The 12,543-nt window shown below is 41.1% G+C and overlaps 1 protein-coding gene across 3 annotated transcripts in view; it reads left to right on the forward strand.

The window, feature by feature from the left end:
- The window catches only part of CEMIP2 (cell migration inducing hyaluronidase 2), an 86,367-nt gene extending 75,386 nt beyond the window's left edge, over positions 1 to 10,981 (forward strand). For all 3 annotated transcript variants that reach the window (XM_058695707.1, XM_058695706.1, XM_058695708.1), the window contains exons 21-24: positions 2,267 to 2,365; positions 6,037 to 6,191; positions 8,490 to 8,593; positions 8,947 to 10,981. In XM_058695707.1, coding sequence (XP_058551690.1) covers positions 2,267 to 2,365; positions 6,037 to 6,191; positions 8,490 to 8,593; positions 8,947 to 9,143 — 555 coding nt within the window. In that variant the 3' untranslated portion in view covers positions 9,144 to 10,981. The remainder of the gene's footprint in view (positions 1 to 2,266; positions 2,366 to 6,036; positions 6,192 to 8,489; positions 8,594 to 8,946) is intronic.
- Positions 10,982 to 12,543: the final 1,562 nt, after the last annotated feature.

Consider the following 12,543-nt stretch of genomic DNA (forward strand, 5'->3'; position numbering starts at 1 on the left):
GTTTTATTGATGACTGTAAAATTTCTCTTCCAAAAATGCACTTGATATGAAAATTATTTCCTTTTTTTTCAAGGTTGGAAGTGATTAATTTTGAAGCATGTGCTATTATATTTGTCTGTAGTTAAAAGTACAAACTAACTTGGGCTAGAAGTGGAATGCTTCACCTGACATATTCTTTTTTTTTTTATAAATTTTTTTTTTCAACGTTTTTTATTTATTTTTGGGACAGAGAGAGACAGAGCATGAACGGGGGAGGGGCAGAGAGAGAGGGAGACACAGAATCGGAAACAGGCTCCAGGCTCTGAGCCATCAGCCCAGAGCCCGACGCGGGGCTCGAACTCACGGACCACGAGATCGTGACCTGGCTGAAGTCGGACGCTTAACCGACTGCGCCACTCAGGCGCCCCAACATATTCTTAATTATAAAGTTTCTCTCTGGATCTTAAGAAAACATGACATTGAAAGTCCAAAATATGAGCTCAAATTGGGCATGGGGTTTCTAAAGGAAGTCAGACCAATTCTAAGTGAAAAAGAAGTGTAGAATTAATATTTAACCTTTACAGAAACAAATATGGGTTAAGGGAAACAGTTCTCAAAGTGGGGTCTCCAGACTGACAGCATCAGCATCACCTGGGAACTTGTGAAATATTAGAATTCTTGGTCGTATGCCAATCCTACTCAATCAGAAATGTTTCTCGTTTGTTTTTGCCTATCGGTGATAGTAAAGGCAGGGATTTTTTTTCCTTCCTATTATGATATATGGTAAGTATATTTTCAATGGCAGTTCACTATCACAGTTTCAGTGTTTCATATCCCTGTGCCACCTCTATTCTCCAACTCAACTAAAACTCTACCACCAACCCACCGACCAACCAACCAACCAACCAACCAATCAACTCACCCACCAACCCACCAACCCACCAGCCATGTACCTGAAGAAGTTTATATAGATCTTTGCCTGTCCCATGTAATGTCTTAATTGCTAAAGTGGCATTTTTAGATAATCTTTGTGGAAAAGTAAATTCTCCAGCCCAATTCTCAAGTTGAATTTGTTAAGAAAGTTCTTCATTACTGACAAGATTATATAATTTATAGTTACGACTCCAACATTATAATTTTTAAAAATAATCATCATTGGAAATAGCCTGTCTTGTTAATGGTTCCATACCTTAATGTTTAGCATTCTTTGTTGTGTGTGTGTGTGTGTGTGTGTGTGTGTGTGTGTGCGCATGCGCTTGAAACACTGGTTAGAATTTATTTTTTTGAAAATACCAATGATACCAATGACATATATTGGTGCAATTGCATGGTACTTGAAGTGTTTGAAAACATCACTTTTACTTGGAGATTTGAGGGAATGAGTTTGTTTTGAATATTAAAAACAGGCACATGTACCTTAGGAGTAAATAGGAAAATTCACATGAATTTTTGACTCCAAACCGGAGACTCAAAGAAATGTGGAGCTTCTGAATGTTTAGTATCATGATGTCTCATGACTATTTGCCCTTGTGAGGAAGTTGTTGACATCCATTCAGAAAGATAAATACTTTAGGTGCTCAGTTGTGTGAGAAGCTTGCTTTAGAATGAGAAGAAAGCCTTTAGGGAGGAGGGAGGAGGTGGGATTTGGAGGCTGGGAGTGATTTTGAGGAGTAGAAGGAAACAAGGACACTCTTGGGAGGGAACAGCATCTGCAAAGGCAGAATTTTGGCAGGAAAGGAGATGAAGCACTGTGGGAAAGCAAAGTTGCTGCACTGTGTGTGGAATGTGCTAGAACAGTGGGGTTAGGGGCCCGTACATAAGGCGTGGCTTGATTTATGGGACACATTGCAAGTCTGGTAGAAGAATTTAGCCTGGTGATGCACAGCCTACTAAAAGGTTTTGAACAGGGTAATCCTTGTCATCTATACTTCTTAGTTCGGGAGTGACTCAGTCCCTATTTAAGATAACTGGTCTGAAAAGGACCTTTAAAAACATTTGTGACTATTGTTTGCATAAAGTGTTTATAAGTGTAAAGCACACTTACTTAGCCATTTGCAGAATTGGTTTTATTAATAAGAGTACAATGATTTGAGACTGGGATTATTCCAGAAAGTGAGGAACAATCACTTCTTGTGTTACATCTGTATCAACAACACATGGAATTCTAGGCCATGCAATATGTACAAAGGGGGAAAACACCATTGGGTTTGATATAATTGGGTTTAATTTGAGGCCCTTTTGAAGGAAGATGCAGTTGACGTTAATATGGAATTTCCTCCCCGTTTAGGTGGTGTTTACTAGTGATCCTCATAAAAGCTACCTCCCCGTGCAATTCCAGTCACCCAGTAAAGCAGAGACTCAGCATGGAGACCTGTCTGTGATCTCCGTAAGTACCATCTGACATGTACCCTGCCTCAGTTTCTCACTTTGATATTTCATCCCAGTGACATGAATCGTCTCTGGCAACAGTCCCTTGGTGGCAAGCAATGTAATAAAGTTATAAGTACCTCCTAAACATTTGCAGTTTTAAATAAGTTCAAACTTACTAAAAAATCTTTTTTTTTCTCAGTAGATTGTCTTTACTGATAACTTTGAGGTGAATGTCAAAATTTGTTCACAAAGTGCTAGTTGTCTGTTCTAGGCAAGTTTATGGAAGTAAAGGCCTAAACCTCATCGCCAACACTTAGAATTGGGGTTAAGAGCCAAGCTCGCCAGTGGTAACCAGCTGTTGGCATGAGATCTGTCCAAAATCAGATTGACCCAAGTGCCACTGTGTTAGGAACTCTTGTGGTGGCAGGTATGTAGCCATCTAAGTGACATCCAGCCTGGGCCTGGTCCCAGTCTCACGTGGTCTCTTTAAAGGCCCCTCTTTTTTAACTTTTATAATTGAAATATAGCTGACATACAATGTTATATTAGTTCCAGGCACAGCAGGTTTGACAGCTGTATACATTATGAAATGCTCACCATGGTAAGTGTAGTTACCACCTGACACCATATGAAGTTATTACAATATTATTGACTCTATTCCCTATGCTGTACTTTTCTTCCCTGTGATTTATTTATTTTATAACTGGAGGTCTGCACCTCTTAATCCCCTTCATCTGCTTGACCCATCCTCTAACCATACGAGCCCAGTGTTTTAAAGTGGTGGGCAACACAATCACAAATCCACATGTTGTATGTTGACAAAATTCTACCTTACTCTTGTTTTCCTTCCCAATTTTTTACTTGTGTTAAAGTATTTATAATATAACATTCATCATCTTAACCATTTTTTAGGGTTTTCTTTTTTAAGTTTATTTATTTATTTTGAGAGAGAGAATCCCAAGCTCTCAGTGCAGAGACCAACACGGGGCTCAATCCTACAAACTGTAAAATCATGACTTGAGCTGAAATCAAGAGTCAGACACTTAACCTACTGAGCTACCCAGGCGCCCCAATCATCTTAATCGTTTTTAAGTGTGCAACTCAGTGGCATGAAGTCCATTGATATTTTTGTGCAGGTATCCCCACCATCCATTTCCAGGGCTGAACTCTGAATTAAGAGCTTTGTAGCAACTCTGAATTAAGTGTATCCCTACTGGGGCACTTGGGTGGCTTAGTCGGTAAAGTGTCTGACTTCGGCTCAGGTCATGATCTCGCGGTTCGTGAGTCCGAGCCCCGCGTCGGGCTCTGTGCTGACAGCTCAGGGCCTGGAGCCTGCTTCAGATTCTGTGTCTCCCTCTCCCTCTGCCTCTCCCCAGCTCACGCGCTCTCTCTCTCTCTCTCTCTCTGTCTCTGTCTCAAAAATAAACATTAAAACAAGTTAAAACAAGAATATCCCTACTTAAGGTGGGAGGGTGAAATGAGGCATTCCTGATCAGCAGGCATGTAGTTTCAATTGAGTAAGATACATAAACTCTCAAGAGCTGCTGTACAACGTTGTCCCTGCAGTCCACAATTATGTATTGCACACTTAAAATTTGTTAAGCGGTTGGATCTCATGACCACACACGAATATTAAAAATAAATAGAGAAGATTCCTATTTAAAGGTAGCCCAAAGATTTCCCAACTGTATATTTATGCCTACTATCCTGTGTTAGCAACTGCTCGTTTTGTACTATGTTTGAGATGTGATTTTTTTTGGCATGAAATTTGTTAACTCAGCATCTCAATGCCGTCGGCTACCTGGAGAGCCTGATCCTAGCCGGTTGGCATGGTATCTGGGTGGGAGTCAGTTGTGTAATGGAAGCGAGTGGGTGCCGAGTCTTTCTGCTCTATTAACTTCACTAAATAATTTAAGAAGATACTGCTTTGCTCAAAAAAAATCTCAGACTCTGCTCCAGAGTCGGAAGACTTTGTTTTGTTTTGTTTTCGTAAGTTTTATTTTTATTTTGAAAGAGAGAACGTGAGCATGGCAGGGGCAGGGAGAAAGGGAGAGAGAGAGAGAGAGAGAGAGAGAGAGAGAGAGAGAGAGAGATCCCAAGCAGGCTCCACACTGTCAGTGCAGAGCCTGACACAGGGCTTGCACTCATGCATGCACTGTGAGATCATGACCTGAACCAAAACCAAGAGTCAGACGCTTAACTGACTGAACCACCCAGGTGCCCTGTGAAGACATTTTTTTAAAACTCCATTGCTGCATACTGGGTGCTCGGGACCCCAAAAAAGTCACAGAACATTGTATTTTGTCACATTTGCCTCCAGTGCTTTCCCCTTGCAGTACCTGAAGAGTCTTTGCTAGGACATGGCATTGCTTTGGTCTGTGTGGAAACTGCTGTGTTTCTTTAAGCAGTAGGTCTTAGGGGATTCTTTGCAAAAGGACAGTTTAAGCGTGTTGGGTATCATTATATATTTTTTCTCAGATGTATCTTAATTTTATGTATTCTGAGTTTTAAAAACAAGTGTCTTAAAAACACTTCCAGTCTTTCCAAATATAAAAGGGTACTTTACCTCAAGGATTTCCAGAATTATTCTCTAGATTAGAGCAATATAAACATAGCGAAAAAGTCATTTTGATTCCTGTGAGACCAGTAGTGGTTAGAAATAAAATTTCAATATAATTTCCCCAAACAAGTACAGGTGCAGTGGTGATAGCATTTCTCCTTTGTTAGCCTTTAGTATAGTTTATAATTTTACACAATTTCTTTCTTTATTTTTTAAGGAAAACTTTTTTCTTAAGTTTTTATTGATTTATTTAAGTAATCTCTGCACTCGATTTGGGGCTTGAACTCACAACCCTGAGATCAGGAGCCACACGCTCAACCGACTGAGCCAGCCAAATGCCCCAATTTTACACATTTTAGGTAGGAACAGTGCCTGTGGCTTAAATTGGTGTTGAATCATTTTTTAGTCTGGTGAGGGTTTTTTTTTCCTTCTTTTTTGGCTGATGAATTAATGATATTCGGATGTGTCTGGCGTTCCTTTTTCTTCAAGAAGTCTCAAACTGCTAATTTAATTTAAAGAGGACTACTGGAAACTTCAGCTCACAATAATTGTGAACCAAATCTATTACTACCTTGTGGCTTAAATCCTGGTGAAATTACCACTTTTCCACTTTGATTTTACAGGAGAGCTGTGGATGGAAAAAAGGAGATGAAGCCATCTGGCTCCTCTCCTGTTCCAAACCTAAACTCTAATGGGGGGCTTACGTGTGGGGGGAGGTGTGGTATTTTTTTTCTGAACCAATGTGACATTAAGTGAGCTATCGGAGCTGCAGTACAAGGCTATCAACTGATCTTTCACTGAGTTTGCAAGCATTGGCCCCAGTGAGAGAGTGTGTGCAAAAATTAATCCCGTACACGTGCAGAGTCACGCTGCTCAACTGAGTGCCTCCATCGAGATGCCTTTCTCGAGCATCTATCCCAACAGTAAAGACCAATCGAGGCGCGGTCTAGAGAACACTGGCTTAGTTTCAGATGTTGGTGGAGAAAGAATAAATGGGTCATGCAGCTTGAATCCTGGAACTATAATTTGAATCATGGGTTTAGAAGACAGAGGGACGGACTAGAAAAATGAGCCATCCTGGAGATATGAAATGGTGGTGACGGCGGAAGACGTTTCTCTCTTCTCAGGTCAATGGCACCGACTTTACCATCCAAAATCCGGGTGTTCTCCTCCTCGTTGTGGATGCCTGCAGCGTTCCTTTCCGCTTAATGGCAAAGAAGGTTTTCTCTCTTGCTGATATCAGTCGCTTGGAAGAGTATTTGAGAACAGGCATCCCTCCAAGGTAGGTGAAGCTTGCTCTGTAAGAGGGACAAGTCACCTTGAGCAAGTGACACCCGGTTAACTCTGAGCTTTGGTTTGTCTTTCCACCCTTTTCCTCGGTGGGCACTTAAGGCTGTTGAAAGGTATCCATTCCTTCCTCTTCTCAGATGGACACCTCTGTGGTCTAAAGTACCTATCATTGATAAGTGAAAGCCGGGCTATTAGAAGAGTTTGCAAATAGTGTAAAGGCTCTTTGAAGGGGAATTGTTCTGTATTTTGGAACTTTACTGTCCCACATTTTATCATTTGGTTGATCTGCTTTGCACCTAACTCACTCAGAAGGTTCATTACTGATGTAAGCAGTTTTATACACAATTTTGCCTTTGTGGCCATCTGTCCCACTGATAAGCCCCCAGATGGCATTGTGCTGTAAATTCATCTCCTGGCTCACATGGAAGTGACTGGAAAGGAGTCAACTGATTTTTAAGCAGTTGAGTATCTGGTCTCTCTTTTCAGAGCCCTGGTCTGATTGGTTTTGTTTTGTTGGTCTCTGAAGAAGCAGGCACATGAACAAAACCTTTCTTTTTGGGGATTGGTTAGACCCTGCCTAGAGGCAAGGCGATGAATTCAGGCTCCTTTCTGCCTTCCTTGGTTGTGCTACAGACATTGATTTACATGCAGATCTTCAGTTAGTGAAGTAACTAAGGGAGGGACATAAGCTTCCTGGGGAGTAAAGTCCTGTCTAGTTTTTGAACACATCTTCGGTTATCTGATGACTTACGCTCATTACGCTTTACAGAACCAGGTCTCAGGAAGTCCCCTAAAGTCATCGGATTATTTGAGTGTAATATACAATGTGCATGTGTAGCCCTGTCTTCTGCTTTAAGATACTTGTAGGGAATTCCAAGGCCTCAGTTTTCTTTCAGGATTTAAAACTTTTCCCAGTGGTGGAAACACAGGTACTCAGTCCACCTAAAACAATCCAGAGTGTACCTCTCACCACCAATATTTAGGATAACTTGGTGTCCTTCACGGTACCCTATAGATTTAAGAGTTAAAACCAAGTCATTAAAAAGTCACAAGGTTGTTTCTAGAAAGGAGACCGAAGGAAGACTTTTAAAATATGGGTAGTGCTGTGCTTCTGCATCTGGGCTGGTGACATAAGTATGTTTAGTGGGCAGAAATTTGGTGTGCTAAACACTTAGTAATACTTTACTGTCTGTGTGTTGTGTCTTAACAAAGTGTTAAGAGGTTATGGCGCCACTGGGAGTAACTTCTGGAGAGACTGTGCACGTATTGGGTGGGGGGGGAGTGGGGACCTGTAAGTGATCTCATGGGACTAGCCTGAAGGGAGTCAGGCCTGTAGGGTTGCTATGGTCAGACCTCTGTTCTGAGTCTGAATGGTCACCACTGCTTTAGAATGACTTCAAAGAATCCATACCAACCTAAAACTTCTGGATCTTAATAAAACATGTCAGGACCCTCATTAAGAAAATGAATACTGATGGATATAAGCAAGTTGAAGAAAAGGATAGATTTTCCCTGTTTCTAGAGGGAAAATTAATATTGTAAAGATGTCACTCTACCTACATAAATATAAATTTAACACATTTCCATCAGTGTCCTAATAGGTTACTTTTCTATTGTCCTTGACAGTTGGTACTGAAATTCATCTGGAAGAATAAATGTGGGAGAGTAATAAAATATTTGTAGACAACTTAATACAGGGGGCTTGTTTTATAAGATATTAAAATAAATCATGAGGCCATAGTAATTTAGCCAGCATAGCATTGGCAGAGGAGTGAGGAGAGAGGAGAGGTCAGGAGAAGAGAAAATCCACAAACAGATCTAAGTATACATGTTGCTATGCTACATAGCAAACAGGGCAATTTAAACCAAACCATGGGGCACAGATTTTATTTCTTTTTAGAATTGATGTTTATTAATTTATTTGATAAATAGATAATAGGACTTAAATAGATAAGTAGAGTATCTGAAACAAACAAAACTAACCTCCTCTGTTAGTTTATTCCATAAAAGAGCAGAGTCTCAATTTGTTCACTGGGTCAACTGACCTAAATGACCTTTGCCTTCCCTACTCTTGGAGACACCTTGGAATAGCAACACAGTTCTGGGTGGGTCAGGGGAGCCAAACTTGGAACAGCAGGAAGGTGAAAAAAATCTGTTGTTTTTTTTTCCTGTTTGTTTTGAGTTCTGCTTTTATCTAGCATATCTGTGGTGTACTCAGTTCAGAAAGGTGCTCAATTAACACATGCTGATTTACTGAAATTCCCTCCAACTTTCTAACTTTTACATACAGGTCAATTGTTTTGTTGAGCACAAGAGGAGAAATAAAGCATTTGAATATTTCAGAATCGTTAGTACCTCTGGGATTAGCCAAACCAGCTCATCTTTATAAAAAAGGTTTGTATTTGTATTATTCTATGGAGTTCTTATGAGTCCAGCCACATGAGCATTTTTATGGTGGACTATGGCCCCCAGATGGTTTTCATGAGCTTATTTTGCTGAAGCGGGCATCATTAAGATCATCTTTAAATAAGGAAACATTATTAGAGGAAGCGTTTGGGGATGTGGTTTGTTATTTGGGGCAAGAGGTGGGTGGTAAGAGTTCAATGGCTGACGTAAGGAAGGATAGTTTTTTTGTGTTTATAACTGTCTTTGTTTTGCTCACCTCCGACTCACCTCCCGCATTATCTTGCCTGAAACTGGTAGATGTACGAATTACCCTTTTTTTTTGTTATTGTTTGTTTTTAAAGGGAGTACCATATTTTTGGGATTCAGCGGAAACTTTAAACCATCATGGGCTAAGCTATTCACCAGTCCCGCCGGCCAGGGCCTTGGGCTGCTTGAACAATTCATACCTTTGCAGCTGGATGAATATGGTTGTCACAGAACCAGCGCTGTCCGCAGAAGAGACCTGGAACTGTTGATGCAGACTTCAAAAGCACATTAGAGACTCTCTGTAACTTAAGTGCTGGGGGAAAAAAATGTGAACTAACTTATTTAATTTATGGCATTTTTAAAGTGACACTGTTAACCCAACGGAACCATTTTCCTATTTGATTCGGAAAGGGGAAAAGAGAGCTTCAAGTGATCGCTTAAATACCAGCTCACGCACCTTCTAGTTGTACAAAGTGTTGAAGAATTTATTTGTATTTGTTAGGCTGGTATATTCAGAGAGCGGTTCGATTCCCCACCTTCCACTCTGTGTGTTTTAGTGACTGTAAGCAGTGCTTTCCTTTTTGCATCACAGGATGTCATGGGACAAGGCGGGGGCCTCCGAGGGTCAGCCCAAGTCCTTGAGCAAACCAGCTCTTGTAGCACCTCATATACTTGAAGGCTGATGCCCAGTTGTGTCATTGGCTTTGGGTCCACAGTTGACCTGGGTGGCTGGCAAGTTCACCGATGCCTTGGGCTCTGGATCTGGGCTGGCAGCCTTTGCCGATTGTATAGGATACTCAATGGCAGAGTTTTCCATATGGCAGCTCAGGCCCAGCTCATGCCCTTTTTTGCCTGGGCATGTGCTATTTTTATTCATTTGTCCATTGATTCCTTCTAAGGGTTTAACTTTCAAACAGAAAGGATACTGGGACAAAAGGGCTTTAGGGATTTGACGTCCCTCATAAATCTGTGCCCATGGGCAAAAATTTGATCTGCACCAAGGTCTGAAGTTGTTGGGACCATATTTGCAGCTTTAATTCTTAACCTGTTTCAACTGTATATTCGTGTTTAAAACGCAGAGCTGAGCTGAATATTTACTTTTTTCTTTTCTTTTTTTTTTTTTTTTAGAGAAGGCCGTTTTCCTGAACTGTAAACTTGGGTTGTTTCAACTTGCACAAAGGAAGTCTGTTCTTGGGGTTGCTCCTGCACCTGGTTTTTGTTGTTGTTTTTATGTGTGGATTTTTTTAAAGCTTTTCTGCTCCGCATCCTGCCAGGAAAATTGCAGAAAGCTTAAGGATACCCCAAAATGTTACACTCAGGGGGAGAAAAAAGGGAGAGCCTTTTAAGGGTCAGAATCATGGAGGAGATCTTCAGAAACAGTACTCTGTATAGCCTTAGAGGAGTTAGTCACTCTTAATTAATTAAATCGTTAGAGCCAATTTTTTTAAAAAAGTGCCATGATGCCCTATTTCCCTTCCCCCCACATGTTCTGTCAGCGAGAATTGCATGTGGTAGAAAGATTGGCCCCACAGCCGGGGCGGTGACCACACCAAGAGGAGAGAAGGATCAAAATGCCTTTACCTTTTCCAAAACCTGTAATACATGAAGTGTATGAAGACACGGCCGTGGCGAGATGGTAGGAAGTGTGTTCAGGCTCACTTGGTCCTGAATACAGACACACTCGTTTTCCTCCACCGAGAGCAAAGGCTGAGGGCCTGTCCCTTTGTGTCCACGAGAAACTGCAGAGCAGCTCTGTGACTTCTGTTGACTTTACAAAATATGCTACCTCAAAATGCTGCCGATAAACCATTCTAACTCTAAGTGCTCTTGCTAAGGGCACATGTCTTAAAGTTTAAGGCTGTTTTTGTTTTTTTTCTTTTGTATCTTGATGAACAAGATCTTACCTATGAAATATATTATTGGATCATGGTTCCTGAAGGTGATTAAAGTCTGTTTGTGTGTGTGTGTTTTACGACTTAAGTATCTCTTGTGTGTGTTTTTTAGAGTTTGGTTCTTTAAAGATTTGGAGAGGCTATGTAAGTTCCAAGGCACTCGTTTTTTTTCTGATTTATATGCTAATAATCAGGGCCTAAGTTAAATAAATAAAAATGTGTGTGCATGTATTTTTTATATATTGTGTGTGACTCAATCAATCATTTTTTTATTCCAGATTGCAGCTGTAAAGAAGCTAGCAGCAGAGATGAGGAAGGGAAGCCATCTGCCAAGTATATTTTGAAAGACTAAGCCACAGAGGGACAGGGATCACATTCTCAACCTTGCCTGCACATTGGAATTGCCTGGCAGCTTTAAAAAATACAAAGGCCTGGGCCCCACCCCCCACCCCTACTTTCAGGTTTAATTGGTGTGGGATGCAGCCTGGGCATTGGAATTTTTTTAAAGCTCCCTGGGTGATTCTAACATGCAGCCAGGTTTAGGACCCACCACACTAATATAATAGGTCCACTGTTTAACTTCGGTCTGTAATTTTTGACTAAAACAAAATTACATTTGTCTATTATTTTTATTTGCTATTCCTATACTACAGAACTCCCGGACCTAAATAGCATTTCACTATTGTCTTCTTTGAATAGAATTTTAGATACAGTTTGTAGTCCTTAATCGTCTCAAATTGTTGAATCGGTCATCTAAACTGACAAATACATTTCCGGCAATGGGGAGCTAGCAATCGGTTCTAATTTCTTTGGAGAAAATATATCCTATTTAAAGGTGATTTCAAAGCTCATAAGCATTTTCCATCAGGTGAGGCAGCTGGCTGAGCTCCAGCGATGCGACCGTCCACAAATCAGCCAGCTGATGAGAAACCCAGGGCCTTCTCATATGTCAGCCGACTTGGGTTTTAAGTCTTCACTCTAAGGTGCCTGCCTTTCCACCTGAGCCAGCATGCCACATATTCTCACAAGCTGGAGGAGAGCTAGCTGGGAGATGAAAGGCAGATGCAAGGTCTTTACAATGTGACTCCAAAGCAGCCTAAGCTGATGTTCAGATGCCGGATGGGGAGGGGGGCGGTTATGACTTCTCTGTTCTCCAGCTTCATCAGAGGAGAACACATCCTCCTGCCATTAAACAGATCACTTTGCTTTGAGAAGGGCGGGGCAATGAGGTGGTAGAGGCTTGAATGCTTCAGATAACTAGGTGTTCATTCCCTAGGAGATGAGGTAATGTTTGGATAAGTCCAGTTGAAAGGCATTTTAATAAGCAGGAATGCACTTAGCTCAAGTGTTCCCCCCACCCCCAACCCCCCACTGTCTTGGCCTTCATGGGTAAATACATAGATCCCTTTGTGACCATGTTTGCTGATTTTGTGATGCTGAGTTGGACCTTACCCTCCAGAATTCTTGATGACTATGAATGGAAGTAATTGGTTAACAGATTTTCATCATTACTGTTGTCTTAACTTGGTAATAACCCAGTGTTGCTACAAATGTGAGCACACATTCTGGGTTGGGGCAAATTTTCAGCCAAAGGTCAGGGAGGAGAAAAATCGAGGAAAGGTATCCCCAGCCCCTTGTTCACAAATAACAAATTGGAGCCATTTGGAGCATAGAGGGTTTGTCTTTGTTTCTTTTTTTTTTTTTTTTTTTAACGTTTATTTATTTTTGAGACAGAGAGAGACAGAGCATGAACAGGGGAGGGGCAGAGAGAGAGGGAGACACAGAATCTGAAGCAGGCTC

This window comes from Neofelis nebulosa, chromosome 12 (assembly GCF_028018385.1).
Source record: "Neofelis nebulosa isolate mNeoNeb1 chromosome 12, mNeoNeb1.pri, whole genome shotgun sequence".
In the NCBI taxonomy this organism is placed as follows: Eukaryota; Metazoa; Chordata; class Mammalia; order Carnivora; family Felidae; genus Neofelis; species Neofelis nebulosa.